The sequence below is a fragment of the Lissotriton helveticus genome, chromosome 6, assembly GCF_964261635.1.
Source record: "Lissotriton helveticus chromosome 6, aLisHel1.1, whole genome shotgun sequence".
NCBI classification, from domain to species: domain Eukaryota; kingdom Metazoa; phylum Chordata; class Amphibia; order Caudata; family Salamandridae; genus Lissotriton; species Lissotriton helveticus.
In genome coordinates this window covers 485785197-485802022 of record NC_136067.1, presented here as the reverse complement: position 1 = coordinate 485802022, position 16826 = coordinate 485785197, and the positions used below count along the sequence as shown (strand labels likewise).

The 16826-nt window shown below is 42.8% G+C and overlaps 2 protein-coding genes across 3 annotated transcripts in view; one reads left to right on the top strand and one right to left on the bottom strand.

The window, feature by feature from the left end:
* ANGPT2 (angiopoietin 2) overlaps nt 1–15208 on the top strand; it is a 190159-nt gene extending 174951 nt beyond the window's left edge. The window contains exon 9 of the mRNA XM_078647931.1: nt 12725–15208. Coding sequence (XP_078504057.1) covers nt 12725–12885 — 161 coding nt within the window. The 3' untranslated portion in view covers nt 12886–15208. The remainder of the gene's footprint in view (nt 1–12724) is intronic.
* Nucleotides 1–16826, bottom strand: part of MCPH1 (microcephalin 1) — a 1654378-nt gene that overhangs the window by 618177 nt on the left and 1019375 nt on the right. The gene's annotated exons all lie outside the window — the stretch shown is intronic.

The following is a 16826-nucleotide window of genomic DNA, read 5'->3' as shown; positions in this document are numbered from 1 at the left end:
TTCCTACGGCGTAAATGGTTTTACTACTGTGAAGTTCTTCACCATAGATGTGGATAAATCCATAGCAGTAAATCTCATGCAAGGGTTGGTAAACAGGTTTAACCGCATGCGTGCTGCGGTCATTTTTGCGCTGTGCAGCTTTTTTCGATTTACCGCGTTACATGACGAGCTGAGCTCGTCATGAGCATGCGAGCACCGCAACTCATGACGAGCTCAGCTCGTCATGAGCATGGAAGGGGTTAACAAGGATTATTTAGGAAATATGTTTAGGATCGCCCAAAAACCTGCACGTTTTTGGCCGTTCTGAAACTCCATTTCAACCCTTTATCACCCTGGAAATGCTTGTAGATTTGATTACATTCAGATTTATTCCATAAAGCATTTTTAATTTGGTAAACGCAGATGTATGCAATAATTTTATCGCACTATAACCCATACTTCATGGGTTGTGAGAAGCTAGCCTGTCAGAAAAAGAAGCAGGTCTTACCAATTGGATGTACCTGTTTGGAAAAGAAAATTCTTTTCTTTAGTTCCCTCACTCACCAGAGGTTGCCCTTAGGTGACATGCTTCATCATTGGGGCTTCCCATGCATCTACTGCAAGGGGCGTGCTGCGACTTGCGAAGGATACGTAGGAGCACTGTTTGTGAACTATGTGTGGTGCAGTGTATGGTGGAGTGGTGTTTTTAAGTGTGAGTTTAAAAATACCTAACTAGTAAGTCTACCCATTTATTCTTGCTTCTAGTTGGTACAGTAAAAAGGGGTTGGATGTAGAAATTGGATCCTTAATATGATCTAAAACCTAACTATCTCGTGGACATGTTTCAAGGTGTCCCCTACACCTCTTCTTCAGGACAACATGAGGACCAGCCTCATGTTTGCCACTCCGAATCTGAACCTGTAATATGGTTTTCAAATAAATGCGAAGACACACCTATTGTGTGTATCTAACATGTATACATAGGGTTGTCGTTAAATCCGTAGTATCTGCGTTGGGTAAAAATAAGAATATTAGTTCACGGTGCCTGCCCACAGGGGCAGGCCAAATCCCATTTTTGATAGTTGTTCCTCATGGACTGTGCCTAGAAAGTGAAGTATAACATTTAGTGTTTATAAAGGAGTTCCTAAAAAGGGGTGAGACGGTGGGTGGTCCTCTATTCACATCCATGCATAGTGTATCCGTTCAGAGGGTTATGAAATAAATGAATAAATATATTAATATCTCGTAATTTACACTTATATTCACACTTTGTGCACACTCGTTCTTGAAAAACATACTTTACAAACAGACAAAGACATGACATGTAACATATAATTTCGTTCCAAAAAGGTTGTTTAACGTACTTATTTCAGAGCAGTAATATGCCCCATGGTCCGCCTGGGTGAAGGGGCCTGTATACCCTGCGAGAATAAAACGGGTGGTTGCAGAAAAATATCGTTGTGCCATGTTGTTGTACTGATAATGTAATCTATTTTATCATCAAACAAACTTATAGTACCCGCCATGTGTTGGGCAATGACAATTAGGGGTTGTACATCTTTTGAATCCAGAGCATGACGTAGTCTCTGGGATGTGGGAAGATTCGGTTGATTACGCAAGCCTTTACACTGTTACACACAAGCGAGGTAGTACAATGCTATATTTGGACAGTATTGTTCTCCTCTTTTTGAGATGGCCCGCCTGGAACCTATAGAAATATATATGCTGTATGCGCGAAAAAACATCACTCCTGTGTTGAGGCGTAATGGTATTATTCACTATTCGTAGGATTTCATGTCGATCTTGTAATTACCAGTTTGTAACCCTTGAATGATTGATGCCCGTTCGTGGGCCAAACAAGTTATATTTCATGAAGGTTAGTACCCCTGTCTTCGGTTTTACACATAGGTAGTGACAAAATGTTATGGTGGTACCTTCAGTGATCTCACCGGGTGCGCGTTGGTTAAGTTAAGTAAAACAAAACAAAATAAAATAACACGCCTGCATCTCTGTTAGGAAATAGGGCTAGTCTGTCCTCTATGGCCATACTCCACCATCACATGATCGGCCTTGAAGGGATAAAAGAACCGCCCCTTCCTTAAATCAGTGCTTGGTATCTTTTAGTTTGGGTTCCAGGTGCTGGGTTGTGGTATCTACGTTGTTAGAGAGATTGGTTCACGGGCTCGTGTTCCTTTTCAATTGGATCCCCTCTGTCTCTTTAGTTCTATGTTTGACTTGCCCTTTCCTCTCCCTGGTTATTCCGTTTTTTCCCCTATATTTAGTGCAGTTTAGGAGAAGTCTGTATCCCACCCGCCCCCCTCCCTACCCTCACTTTCCCTCTGTTCCTTCGTAATCCTGAAGATTGAGCTGTTGTGTTTTTGTTGTTCATTTGAGGATAGCTGGGGCTCCAGTTTCCTCGGATATCGGCTCTTCGGAAGGACAGTTAGTAATAATACCGAAAGACGCCAGCTGGCGTGTTAGCTGCGTGGATTCCAAGCAGCGTCCTTTACTTCCGCGTTGTGTGAGGCTGTCCGCCTCTTTGTGTGCTGCTTGGGCTCTTTCAGTCACGCTGGGAAGACAGAGGAGCTGCAGATCCCGGAAGAGGGATACGTTTGTTTGTTGTGTCCCCCTTCGTGTTTAAAGACTATAAACACTCGTAAGGACATTAGCTGGGGGGTTTTTATGCCGATTTGAATGGCTTTTTCCCCTTAAGAGTCCCCGTTTTGGCAGAAAAACGTCCTCGAGTGACTTTCCTTTATCTCCTATCCCTACCTGGAACTGGATGCTCCTACATTAGTGGAATACTCATCATCCTTGCTGCCAAAGACCTCCCGAGGCTAATCCTGTACAATGCACAAGTAAGGAGGTGTCTTATCATTGTATGGTGGAGTGTGGCTATGGGAATAAGGGGTAATCATTGAAGCTGAACACAGAAGTAATTGTGTGTACATTGTTTTGTAGGTACAGAGGCGTGGAGGTGGTGGTTGAGTCTCATTGTCCAGTCCAGTTCAGGGGTGAAGCCTTTTTGACGTCCCTTTCATTTGATTTCCTGTCCCCTGCCCTGGGCTCGGGTGTCCTCTCATGGTTGTCTACCTCATGGGAGGCATTTGAGTCAGGGTAGTGGATTTGGGCATACCTCGTTCCTGCAGTGTCTGGGCCCGTGGAACCCAACAGAATACCAAGCCCACGATAAAATACACTGCCCGGACGAAGTATGGATGAGGACTTGGGTGGTCCCATGGGGGGAGCCGAGCGGGCACCTACAATGCAGGACATAGTGGGGGCGGTAGCGGCCTTACAGGCCCAGGTACAGGACTTACAACAGGAAAACGCAGGATTGAAGCAGGAGCTGGGGGCCGTGAAAGCCAGAGAACAGTTGAGAGAGAGGGGACATGTCCCTGTCATCCAGCCAGCTACATTTCAGTATGGAGGCGGGACGGGTCAGAGAGCGGAGGGGGGAGTCCCTGTAGCAGTTACTGTTACGACGCCTGTTCCTGTTCCCTTGGCCCCCCCTGAGAGGTTCATGGGAGACAGCAATAAGTATGGGACCTTTATGACTCAATGCCAACTGCATTTTATTTGCAGGCCGACCGCTTTTCCGGATGACACGGCTAAAGTGGCTATCCCTCTTGTGGAAAATGATGATCCAGTATTGCATGATTACCTGGCGTTTAAAGAATTAATGAGGGGTCTGTTTGCAAAGCATGCTTTTATGCAGGCGAGTGATGCGGAGCTCCTCAAGTTAAGACAGGGCAAACAGGATTTGCTAACCTATGTGTCAACATTTAATAGGTTGGTGTCAGAAACACATTGGCCCACAGACAAGGGAACCTCCTTGTTTTATCAGGGTTTATGTGACGAACTGAAGGATGTGGTATCTCAGGTGGTCGATCCTCCAGACGACTGTGCTGCCTTTATAGATCTGGTGGTGAAGTTAAATCATAGGTTGACTGAGAGGCGTGGTGATCGTAGTCGGGTTCAGGGACCTTGGAGGAGTTATACGAAACCGGAAACAAGATCCATTGGGGAAAATAGGCCTGCTTCCGAGCCCATGGAGATTGGAGGGGTGAGAGGCCCATTAACCATGGAGGAGAAAAGAAGAAGGAGGGAACTGAATTTATGTTTGTATTGTGGGCAAGGGGGGCACTTTGCCCGAGAGTGTCCTGTTAAACCCTCCGGACAGGCATTCAGTAAAAAGGTAGCATGTGTACAGGTGGATCGTAGTCAAACCATGAACAGTGGAGAAGGGGGGACCTATCAGGTGCTGGGTGTGATAGATCAGGTGCCAAGACATTTCATTATTCCGGCACAACTCTTGATGTCGGGTTGTAGGCGTGTACCAGTGTCTATTTTGTTGGACTCCGGGGCGACTGGGAATTTCATTGACATCTCGTTGGCAGAAAAGCTAGAAATCCCATGTCTATACAAAAGACAACCAGAACCTGTGAGAGCCATCGATGGGACTGAACTAACCTCGGGTTCCATTACACGCCAGACAGAACCAGTGACGTTGCTGTGCGAGAATGGGCACTCAGAGTCAGTGGTCTTTGACCTTATTGACGCCCCCTCTTTTGGATTGGTGTTGGGAGTTCCCTGGCTTCAGGAACATAATCCTAAGATTGACTGGGTGCAACGTTTGGTGACTCTAGATTACAGGCATTGCCTTACACATTGTTACAGGGAGGCTGTCGAACGGATACCTCCCTTGTCTTGTGCAGGGGTGGAGGTGATATCGGTTCCCTCTCAGTATTCCGCCTTTCGGGGTGTCTTTGATAAGGTTAAGGCACAGGGTCTCCCTCCTCATCGGTCTTTTGACTGTAGAATCGATTTGATACCTGACGTTCCTCTGCCTTCTTGTCGCATATATGCGCTCTCTGAACCCGAGGAGTTACATCTGAAAGAGTATCTAGAGGAGATGTTGGGGATGGGTTTCATTCGTCCCTCTTGTTCGCCTGTGTCATCGGCGATCTTTTTCATTCCGAAGAAGGAAGGGACGTTGAGGGCATGTGTGGACTACAGGGCTCTAAATAAGGCCACCGTGAAGAATAGGTACCCTCTTCCTCTCATCCCCGTGTTGTTGGACCAGCTCCGCAAAGCAACCATCTTTACCAAACTGGATTTGCGGGGTGCTTACCATCTCATTCGAGTCCGACCCGGGGATGAATGGAAGACGGCGTTTAAGACCAAATTTGGCCTATTCGAGTATTGCATGATGCCGTTTGGCTTGTGTAACGCGCCAGCGGCCTTCCAATACTTCATTAACGAGGTTCTCCGGGAATATCTGGACAGAAGTGTCATCGTCTATTTGGACGACATATTGATTTTCTCAGAGACGGTGGCAGAACACCATGATCATGTATCTAAGGTGTTACAGAAGTTACAGGACCATCACCTGTACGCCAAACTGGAGAAATGCCAGTTCGACACACGGAAGGTAGAATTCCTGGGGTTTGTCATCACAGCTGAGGGTATTCGAATGGACCCTAGAAAGATAGAGGCTATTACTACCTGGCCCATACCATCTACTGTCAAGCAGATCCAGGCCCTTCTGGGGTTCGCCAATTTCTATCGGCGCTTCATCTCCCACTTCTCTGATGTAGTGTCCCCGCTGACCCGATTGCTAAGGAAGGGGGTTCCCTTTGTCTGGTCCACTGAAGTCCAGGATGCTTTTCAACTACTGCTGCGATCCTTCACATCTGCTCCTGTTTTGGTGCATCCCGATACTGCCTTACCGTTTTTTGTGGAAACGGATGCTTCATTGTGTGCAGTGGGAGGGGTGTTGTCCCAAAGGGATGCTGAAACGGGTCAGATGCACCCCATTGCCTTTTTTTCTAAGACCCTGTTGCCTGCGGAGCGTAATTACACAGTGGCTGAGAGGGAACTGCTGGCGGTGAAATTGTCTTTTGAGGAGTGGCGTCATTATCTCTGGGGCGCTCGACACACAGTCACGATCTATACTGATCATAAGAATCTTGAATTCTTTCGGTCTGCTCGGGCGTTAACACCTCGCCAGATGCGGTGGGTCTTGTTTTTTAACGAGTATGACTTTGTCATTACTTATCGACCCGCCGCACAGCAGATAAAATCTGATGCCCTTTCAAGGATACATGTGGAAGGGAAGGAGGAGGGACGAGTGAAAGAAGACAGACCTATGATCGGTGAAGAGAAGATTGTAGGGGTGGCACACACTGAGGATTTTCCCTCACTTCTCAAGGGGCAATTACGACAATTGGATTTAGCCCCTTGGATGGCTTTGCCCCAGGTTTTGATGCAGGATGGGCTGTTGTATCATGGGAACCGTTTGTTTGTCCCTCCTGCCTTGAGAAAGATGGTCTTGGAGTGGTGTCATTCCTCCTCGCTGGTAGCACATCCAGGGATACAAAAGACGAGGGAGATGTGTTTGCGGTGGTTTTGGTGGGATTCATTGATTAAGGATATACAGTGTTATGTGGCTGCTTGTCCCATTTGTGCCACTAGCAAACCCACCCATAGTATGCCGTCGGGTCTGTTACAGCCCTTAGAGGTCCCTCCTGCTCCTTGGCACACCATTAGTATGGACTTTGTGACGGATTTACCTCCTGTGTCGGGACATACCGCCATAATGGTGGTAGTAGATTTGTTCACAAAGATGGCACACTTCATCCCTTTACTTAAGGTTCCTACTGCCAGGGAGATGGCTTTGGTATTTATGTCATCCATAGTCAGGATCCATGGGTTGCCATCTGCGATTGTTTCTGATAGGGGAGCACAATTTGTGTCTCATTTTTGGATGGAACTGTGTTCTGTGCTGAAGATAGATGTACGATTGTCATCAGCGTACCACCTGCAGTCAGACGGTCAGACTGAACGGACGAACCAGACCATGGAGCAATATTTGAGGTGTCTTGTGTCGTCATTGTCTTGTGATTGGATGGTGGCTCTTCCTATTGCGGAGTTTGCCTATAATAATAGTCTGCATTCCGCAGTGGGTATGACTCCTTTTTTTTGTTCATTGGGTTACCATCCTAGGGCTTTAGCCATCCAGCCTACAGGGCATGTGCCAGCCATAGACGATATTTGTAAGTCCTTGGGTGGAATATGGGACAGAGCTCGTGAACAGCTACAGGCAACTAAAGTCACCATGAAGGCTCAGGCAGATAAACATAGAGTCCCCGCTCCATCTTATAAGGTGGGTGATCAGGTGTGGCTAGCTTCGCGCAATCTTAGGTTGCAGGGGTCTCGTAAATTGCAGCCTCGGTTTGTGGGACCATTTGCTATTACGCAAGTCATTAATCCTGTGGCCATGAAGCTTGTTTTGCCTGATGAATACAAGGTCCATCCGGTGTTTCATACGTCACTGTTGAAGCCCTATATACCGACAACACAGGTTCTGCCACCACCCCCTCCCTTGTTAATCGATGGGGAAGAGGAATTTGAGGTTCAGGCTATTATAGATTCTAGGCGGAGGAGAGGACGCCTCTTCTACCTTGTGGATTGGAAGGGTTATGCACCTGAAGATCGGACATGGGAGCCGGCGGGTAGTGTGCATGCGCCACGGTTGGTTCGTTTGTTCCATAGACAACACCCCTCTAAACCCCGTCCGGTGGGGAGGACCATTGGGGGGAGATACTGTTAGGAAATAGGGCTAGTCTGTCCTCTATGGCCATACTCCACCATCACATGATCGGCCTTGAAGGGATAAAAGAACCGCCCCTTCCTTAAATCAGTGCTTGGTATCTTTTAGTTTGGGTTCCAGGTGCTGGGTTGTGGTATCTACGTTGTTAGAGAGATTGGTTCACGGGCTCGTGTTCCTTTTCAATTGGATCCCCTCTGTCTCTTTAGTTCTATGTTTGACTTGCCCTTTCCTCTCCCTGGTTATTCCGTTTTTTCCCCTATATTTAGTGCAGTTTAGGAGAAGTCTGTATCCCACCCCGCCCCCCTCCCTACCCTCACTTTCCCTCTGTTCCTTCGTAATCCTGAAGATTGAGCTGTTGTGTTTTTGTTGTTCATTTGAGGATAGCTGGGGCTCCAGTTTCCTCGGATATCGGCTCTTCGGAAGGACAGTTAGTAATAATACCGAAAGACGCCAGCTGGCGTGTTAGCTGCGTGGATTCCAAGCAGCGTCCTTTACTTCCGCGTTGTGTGAGGCTGTCCGCCTCTTTGTGTGCTGCTTGGGCGCTTTCAGTCACGCTGGGAAGACAGAGGAGCTGCAGATCCTGGAAGAGGGATACGTTTGTTTGTTGTGTCCCCCTTCGTGTTTAAAGACTATAAACACTCGTAAGGACATTAGCTGGGGGGTTTTTATGCCGATTTGAATGGCTTTTTCCCCTTAAGAGTCCCCGTTTTGGCAGAAAAACGTCCTCGAGTGACTTTCCTTTATCTCCTATCCCTACCTGGAACTGGATGCTCCTACATTAGTGGAATACTCATCATCCTTGCTGCCAAAGACCTCACGAGGCTAATCCTGTACAATGCACAAGTAAGGAGGTGTCTTATCATTGTATGGTGGAGTGTGGCTATGGGAATAAGGGGTAATCATTGAAGCTGAACACAGAAGTAATTGTGTGTACATTGTTTTGTAGGTACAGAGGCGTGGAGGTGGTGGTTGAGTCTCATTGTCCAGTCCAGTTCAGGGGTGAAGCCTTTTTGACGTCCCTTTCATTTGATTTCCTGTCCCCTGCCCTGGGCTCGGGTGTCCTCTCATGGTTGTCTACCTCATGGGAGGCATTTGAGTCAGGGTAGTGGATTTGGGCATACCTCGTTCCTGCAGTGTCTGGGCCCGTGGAATCCAACAATCTCCTACTCAGAGGGAACAACGAACCAGTAGCACTTACTTTAGCTCAGCTTCCGTCCATCTATTCGAACCTATTTGTACCTCGGGCGCCCGCATCTTACTATGCTCTCGGTCCCGGATGTTTTTAAGTATTTCTGGTTTCCTGCCTCCGATTGTCACATGGGGCGGGACTCGAAAAAAGACTAGAGCTTGTGCGTACTGTGGGCGCGCGGTGAGGCGCGCGATAATCGCCGTGGTGTGGAGTTATTTCGGCTGCCAATGCAGCGTAAATAAACATACAAAAATTGGAATCATTATCACAAATAACTCTGAAATGTATTATAGAAATAGGTGGGACTTGAACCCTGTCTTTAGTTATATTCTGATCTCCATTTTGGATTGGGCAAAGGATAATCATTTTGCGTTGGGAAAAACTAATAATCAACGGGGAACCAATGTTTCAAAAGGTGAACCAATGTTAAAAGGCACTAACCTGCACAGATTATTTGGCTCGTTTCACAACCAATATTGGAAAAGCAGAGTAACTTTAAAATAGATGGAAAAATACATCTGAGGATCAAAACCAGGAATAGAACCAAAATAAAATTAGAACCAACAGTGAAGGTGGTCCTATTCTCTCGGACTACTGCAGAAAAAATGTGTAGTCGTTGTGAGTTCAATCAGTTCTGTGGGGGTCAGATTATCTCGTGAACTGTCCCCACGGTATTCTTATTTAGTCCTATGTTGTCTGGTTGTAATTTGTGCACCCATCTTTGTTCCTTTTCTAAGAGAGTTTGTTCAAGGTTATCACAGTGTTTTATGTGCTCCAGGATCACCCAACGCAGATCATTGGGAGTGTGTTGTTTCTCATTGAAATGGGCTGCCATCTTGGTGCTTGCTCTGTGGCATCGTATGTTGCTGCGATGTTCGCAGATTCTGGTACTTGCTTTTCTTGTGTTCATACCTACATAATGTAGATTGCAGATGCAGGTAATGAGGTATACAACTCCCACAGTATTGCAATTGGTGAATTTGCGCAATTCCCATGTTTGGCCAGTATTGAAGACCACTTTTTTTGTGGTGTTGGTAAGGTGGCAAACACTGCAGTAGCCACATGGGTGGTGGCCAGTTGGTAGAGTACTGATTGTTTGTTGGCTACCCCTGTCATTTGGTTTTGGGAGGGTGTGTACCAGCAATTCTCTAAGGTTTTTCGCTCATCTGTGGGAAAACATAGGAGTTGGTATATTCAATTTACCACTGTTGACTATTTGCCAATGTTTTTTGACAAATTTGGCAACTTGGGTTGACGCGATGTTGAAGATTGTAATACATATTGGCTTTGTGTCCTTCCCTTTGTCTTCCTTATCATAGGATTCGAGCAGTGAGCCTCTGTGATTATTCCTTGCTGTTTTCTTTGCCCTCATGATGGTTCCTGTTGGGTATTGGCGTATTTTAGTTTTTTAGCCAGATCTGTGGCTTGTGTGTCATAACCAGCAGTGTCTGAACAGTTCCTTCTCAATCTCAGGAACTGGCCAAATAGAAGGTTTTCTTTGAGGTGGCGGGGAGGGAAGCTGTTATACAGCAGGAGGCAGTTCTTGGCGGAAGGTTTAAAATGGGTTGTGGTTTTTAAGACACCATCTTTTGCCAAAATGTTCAGGTCCAGGAACACTAGATCCGATTGACTCATCATTTGTGTACATTTTAGGAATGGGTCCTGGGCGTTTAGCCAGTTGATGAAGGTCATTGCTTCTTCCTCCTCCCCTTCCCAGATTACAAAAATGTAATCTATATATACCTTTTTCATTCTAGTATCTTTCGGCGGTTTGGATTGTGTTGTTTTGTAACTGCAATAATTTTAAGCAATGACAGCAAAGAATGAAAAGTTGGCAACTAATGGGATAATTCACAAAGGTTGTTTCAGCCATAAACATAGGTTTGCGGTCAACAACTTTGTTAATGCCGGTGAAGAAGTTACAAAAGGATTACTGGTAATCAAAAATGGTTTTACTGCTGTGAATTTCTCCTCCATGAGTAAGAATTTATCAGTAGTAAATCCCACACAAGGAGGGGGAAGTATGAGGACCAAGGCATGGTTAGCCTTGCACGTTTTATTTCACCCCAAAACTCTTATATTCATGGGTATTCCCAAACTCTAACCTGAAAATGGTCGGAGATGTATTCCCCTTGGACTCATAATTTGCCTTAATACACTTTTCATTTTGCTCGGGATACAACGTGTATATATTTGTTGATGTGGATTGTCTACATCTAATGGTGACGGTTTGATAGACTTCATCTTTATTCCTAGAAGCAGCCTAATATGTTCCATAATTACATATTACAATTGAGCGCAAGCCTATAACCTACTATCTACCGTTGGTCTGCTTTGCACAGACGTGTGTATTTGCACATCAGGCTCCATTGGCCTGCACATTTCTGTGCTATGGGTTCAATAACAATTTGCAGGTACTGGCAGGCCGAATACTCCATTTAACCATAATACCTTGGAGAAACACCCTATCAGTACCCTGCAAGTATGAGTTAATCCAGACGTAACCATGAGGACCTGGCTCTTCAGGGTCAAATTAAGCACAGAATTCCCAAATCTATGTGGATTAATGCAGGGCAGAGGGCAGTGGTGGGTAGGATTTCAAGGGGCAGGGTAGGCTGTGGATAGGCAGGGGGAGCATTGCATTCTCCCCTTGTGCCATTGCAGAGACGGGTGGTCAGGCAGTGGCCAGGCCTTGCATTTGCACTTGCAGCCCCTGCCAATCTGTACATTATTTTACTGGCTGGAATTTACAGCAGGTAAACTGGGCCTGGTATTCTCATACTAGAAAATCTAGGTGTAGAAATATTTGTCATCAGGCAAAGCAGTATTCGACCTGCAGAGACCTCTCCACCTGACTCGTATTCGGAGCCTATACAGAATTACCCACAGTTGAAACAGAAGCATGAGGGAGGGATTGCATGACATTCTCTAAGTACACCCGGAAACCCGTTCCTAGTGCAAATGGAATGTAAGAGGATAACAAACAAGTAGTAAATCTGCACCCATACATAGGTACTTTTACATGTGCAGATTTACTACTTTCTATATGATCTGGCACCTAAGCATTATCCATTAACATCAATGCAAATGGCAACTTAAAAAGGTCGGGATAAAATAAAGCGAACATTCTCTTTCTTTTGTTTACTGCATGAAGTGATTCAATGTACTATTTGTCCTGATTTATTAATGTATAATACATTCTTTTAGTGTCAGCATTCCGTGAGCTTGTAAATTAGTACATCATAATGATCAGCCCTAAACAAGTTTAAACAAACTGCAATTGTTGAAGACGTCTTAAGAGCTGCGTTCTGCCTATGTCCTGCTTTGACTCAAAAAGAGTACAATGAAATTCGTGCTGCATTAGAATAAAACAGCGCTGCAATTGACTTCTGTTGCAAATTCTCCATTTTTCATGACCACCCTTCCACTGGCTAGATTCTGGGTTGAAAATCAATTCCAGAGGAAATCAAGTTGGGAGATATGAAGTGAGAATAGAATTGGGGTGAATATTGCAAGAAAGGCTTCATTGTATCTATTCCAGAGGTACCGTTATAGGTGCTAAAGTATTCCATTAGGTTTCTATTAATATTTAGAAAAAGGTTCAATGTTTTATACTTAGGCTGGTGCAAACAGTTATGTTTAGAACAATCATATTGAAATACAGGGGTCCTGTGAAAACAAATTGAGGAGTGTTTTAGAACATATTCTTTACTTTGGGGGTCATTTGTAAAAGAATCCTTAAACCACCTATGAGTGCACCACTCTTCTAAAATCAACCTATTACAATTGTTGATGGTATGAGAGGGCATCAAAACAATGGCAATCATAGCTAGTTTGTTTGCAGATGTTTAAAAATAAAAAGACAGCACTAATGTATAGTCCATTGCTTTCCTGTTAATGTTTTCAATTATCTCACCAATGCTATTAATTCTGTTTTACAGGCTGGTGGTTTGATGCATGTGGTCCTTCCAACCTGAATGGAATGTACTATTCACAGGGACAGAACACAAACAAGTTTAACGGTATTAAATGGTACTATTGGAAAGGCTCTGGCTATTCACTCAAAGCTACAACTATGATGATCCGACCAGCAGAGTTCTAACTATGATTGGATCTGATGTCAATTTTAATAATATTTTGTCTTCAAAGACTTCATTTTCAAAATGTAACAACACAGATGCAAGGTATCTTCGTTTAACAACAGACTAAAGGATACTGATGTTCTAAAAGGATACTTAAACCTTATGGAAAGAAGCAGACTTTCTTGGCTATTATGAACTGGTATAACCAGCCAAATAAGAGACTGAGGTATTCAAACATGTGATAACTTTAACAGAAAGAGAAACCCGTATAGAAGCATTTCAGGAAATTGTAAAGCAGAATGAGTAATGACTCGAAGTATTATTAAATAACTGGAACTGTGAAATTCCCTTTCAGAACATTGCCATTGTGCCTTATCGCACACATTTCAAAATAACTAAATATATCTGCCTGTGTTCCACAAATACAGTAAACAGATCATTTTCATTGCAGTTATGCATGACTCCCCAGGAGTTTCCATCTGTGTTTTAATTACTATCATCATGTTTTGATTACATACATATTATTGTGTATGTGATGTTCCATTTTTTTATTCTGTACATGTTATAAGACTGCCATGTGTCTTTCTTTAGGAAAATTGTCTAGTGCTCAGAGATAGACTGAATTTGTTCAGCACCCTGTATCAAACACTTCTATATATAAGCACAGCATGCCCCTTTCTAACAAGCATAAATATTAAACAGGAATCCTTTGTATGATTTTGTGGTTTTAATCATGTTCATACTGCAAGTTGGTAAAATTTGCCATCCTTAAGCTTGATTTTTGGCCACTTTTGTGCTGTATGTTTGTAAATGTTTTGAGCTGAGGAATAATAATAGAAATGTACTACTATTTTAGAAGAAATGTAGGTTTATAGTTACGACTAAGATTTCTTTACAAGATTCACTACAAAATAATTGAAAAGAACAATGTCATAAGCATTAAGAACCTATTATGACTAGGTTTTCCGAGTTACATTTTGGTGGAAGTATTTATTTTATTTTTCAAGATGAACACATAGGGTCTGATTCCCAAAATATGTTGTGCAGTTAAGTACAACTCAGGTGTGCAAAAGATTCATTAGTGATGATGTAGCATCCACAAAGTGTGTGGGTACTCAAAAAAAGATGTGGGTAGTTTCCCACCATGATCATACACCTAAATTTACACCAAAGGTAGTAAATGCATCAGAGTGAAGAGGGATTATGTCATTATTGATTGGGGTATATAGAACGTGGAAAGGACATATACTAGTTGGGATGTAAAAAAAATTAGTTTAAATGCAAATGTATTTATGTGTCACTTTTCCATATTTGGGCATTTCCACATGCATGCAGAAATAGTTGCACATTTGAATACTCATTGATATCTAAGATGTTCTTAGTTATCCAGGAGTATTCCTGGAATTGCTTCAGAATTAAACCAAAACATTAGAAGTAGAGTCCAAATGTAGGAGTAACTCTGGGTATATAATTTCCAATTTTCGTGTCCACAGTGTTGTGAATTGGACCCATAATAACAGACAAGTAATTAGTAGTTTGCTATAATAAAGTGTTCTACTTTATGTGAATGGCATGTTAAAATTCATTTAAACTTTACTTGAAATACTGCATCCATTGTTGTAGTACCTAGGTTTGTGTACCATATAGCTCACATCTTGTAATATAATGTATAGATTTATTTAATATCAGCATTTAAAAATATATATATAACTTTTGTACAAAAAACTTTCTAATGGATCTATGTTGTTTTTAACGAGAGAATGTTCTACAAAACTTCATGTCAAGTGCATTTATTGATTTTCTTGTTGAACCACACATTCAATTTTTATTTTTACTGATATGTGAAGAACTGCCCAGCACTACATGGTATCTATCACATGTGTTGCATTACACAATTTATAACTTTTGCACATTTATTTCTATTCGATAAAAGACTTTCTGACCGTGAGTTAAATGCAACCCTTATCATGTTGTGAGAACAAAAAGTGGTGTTACTGAAGTAGGAGCCTTGCAAAATTGCACATAATACATGTGACACAAAGCAAAGAGATGCCAATGGGAATGTGAAAATAGACACGCACAAGTAAAGACTTTGCAACAAAGGAACTCTGAGGAAATCAACATGGAACCAGGCCAGAGTCAAAGTAATGCCATCATGGAAGTTTACTTGAGAGACTGGGCTAAATGGAAATATTGGGAACGTTTCGCCTATGGATTTCCTTTACGCAAGAGCACATGTTTTATAACTGATTCTTTGTACTAAGTGAAATTCTATTCCACTTCATAAAATGTATATTCTTAAACTTGACATAAATATCTTGATATTTTTCATCACAACCCCCACCAGCCCTTTTTGGTTATGTGTGTATGAGAATGTACCTAGAAATTCAGATTTTTAACTACAGTTTTGTTTGCTGTGATAAAATATGTTTTTTAACTTTATTTTTGTCTGGAAGAAATCAGAAATCGCCTTCTCTCCACATAGGGCCACACTATATTTTCCACTGTAGCATCAACTGCAGCCTTCTCTCCACATAGGGCCACACTATATTTTCCACTGTAGGATCAACTGCAGCCTACACGTGTAGACCAACCAAAAACTACCCAACCCAAATCTAACCAACCACAAATAAACCACAAACCACCCCCCAGCACAACTCATTGTTTCCTTTAACACACAGTCCACAAATTGTTATGTCCCACCAAACAATGCATATAAGACTAATAAGCAACCATATTTTGAGAGATAAGTCTCCGGATCAAAACGTCAACTAAACTAAAATATGGATTACTGGAGACTGTGTTTCCACTTCTGTAAATCTAGCCATCACACATCTGTATATGAAAAATCCTGTCTTCAATACTACACAAAGCACCATGTGGCTTCCAGTGCTATACAATAGCCAGACTGATTTTAAGTGCATTGTTTTTGGAAAATATTGTTAAGCAAATTACAGAAACAATACTTTAAGAAAACACAGCAATAATGTGCTCCTTTTGCAGAATTCCAATATGTCAATGAAAATGCACAATTACTTGTGACGTATATCTTTATGAGAACCCTCAATATCCAGTAGGAACAAATAAACCTACTTCATCAGTTCTAACCACAACAACATTTCCGGAAGGTGAATGGTAACCCTACAACTAAATTGATAATATCGCTGGTAACATCATGTACAAAATCATATAATACTGCAACAATAGCCAGCATATAGGTGCCCCCACAGAAATTATACTGAGAGGAAGATCCAAAATGGCAGCAACTAGATGCAAATTAAAGATTGCAGTACTACCGTCTGCAACTTTACATCTTTTGAAGAGTTTATGTAGAAAAGGAAGGATGCCGCGGTTCCACACAGTTCACAGATATCCTCACAGACATTAAAGGCAGGTATAAACCTGCAGAACCACTGTCAGCAACTAGAAGTGGTCTTATTGTATAAAGGAAAAAAGTGCACACAGTCAATTAATGCAGATGTAAGATTTAAATATAGCTTTTGCAGATAAGATGCCCTTTGAGAAATTAGAGAAGAAGGGCTACTACAGTTATCCGTAAGGCTGCAGTACTGATATTACTGTTGATATCACAGATGTAATTTTTAGTTTCAAAAGAAGTGCACTGGGGGTCTTTTATGTTGTACTGCTAATCAGAAGTCTGAAATGTCAGTGCTTTTTAGGTACACCTCTTCATTTGGGGTATTTTCAGAGAATATTGAGCTTTTTTTTAATTACATCTTAGAATAGAGCAACAACATCCCTTCACACGGGTTTTCTTAGTGATGTTCGTGGGGTTTGATCCACATTCACAAATACCTAAAATATTCTAACCCACCTACCATAGTGCCCATTGAACATGACATGAAGCTGTCCAGGGCCTTTTACCCACAGGTCTGTGCCCATGCTCTCAGGCTCAAAATTCTCAATATTGGATTTTATTGGGGCTTTAGTTGTAGAACAG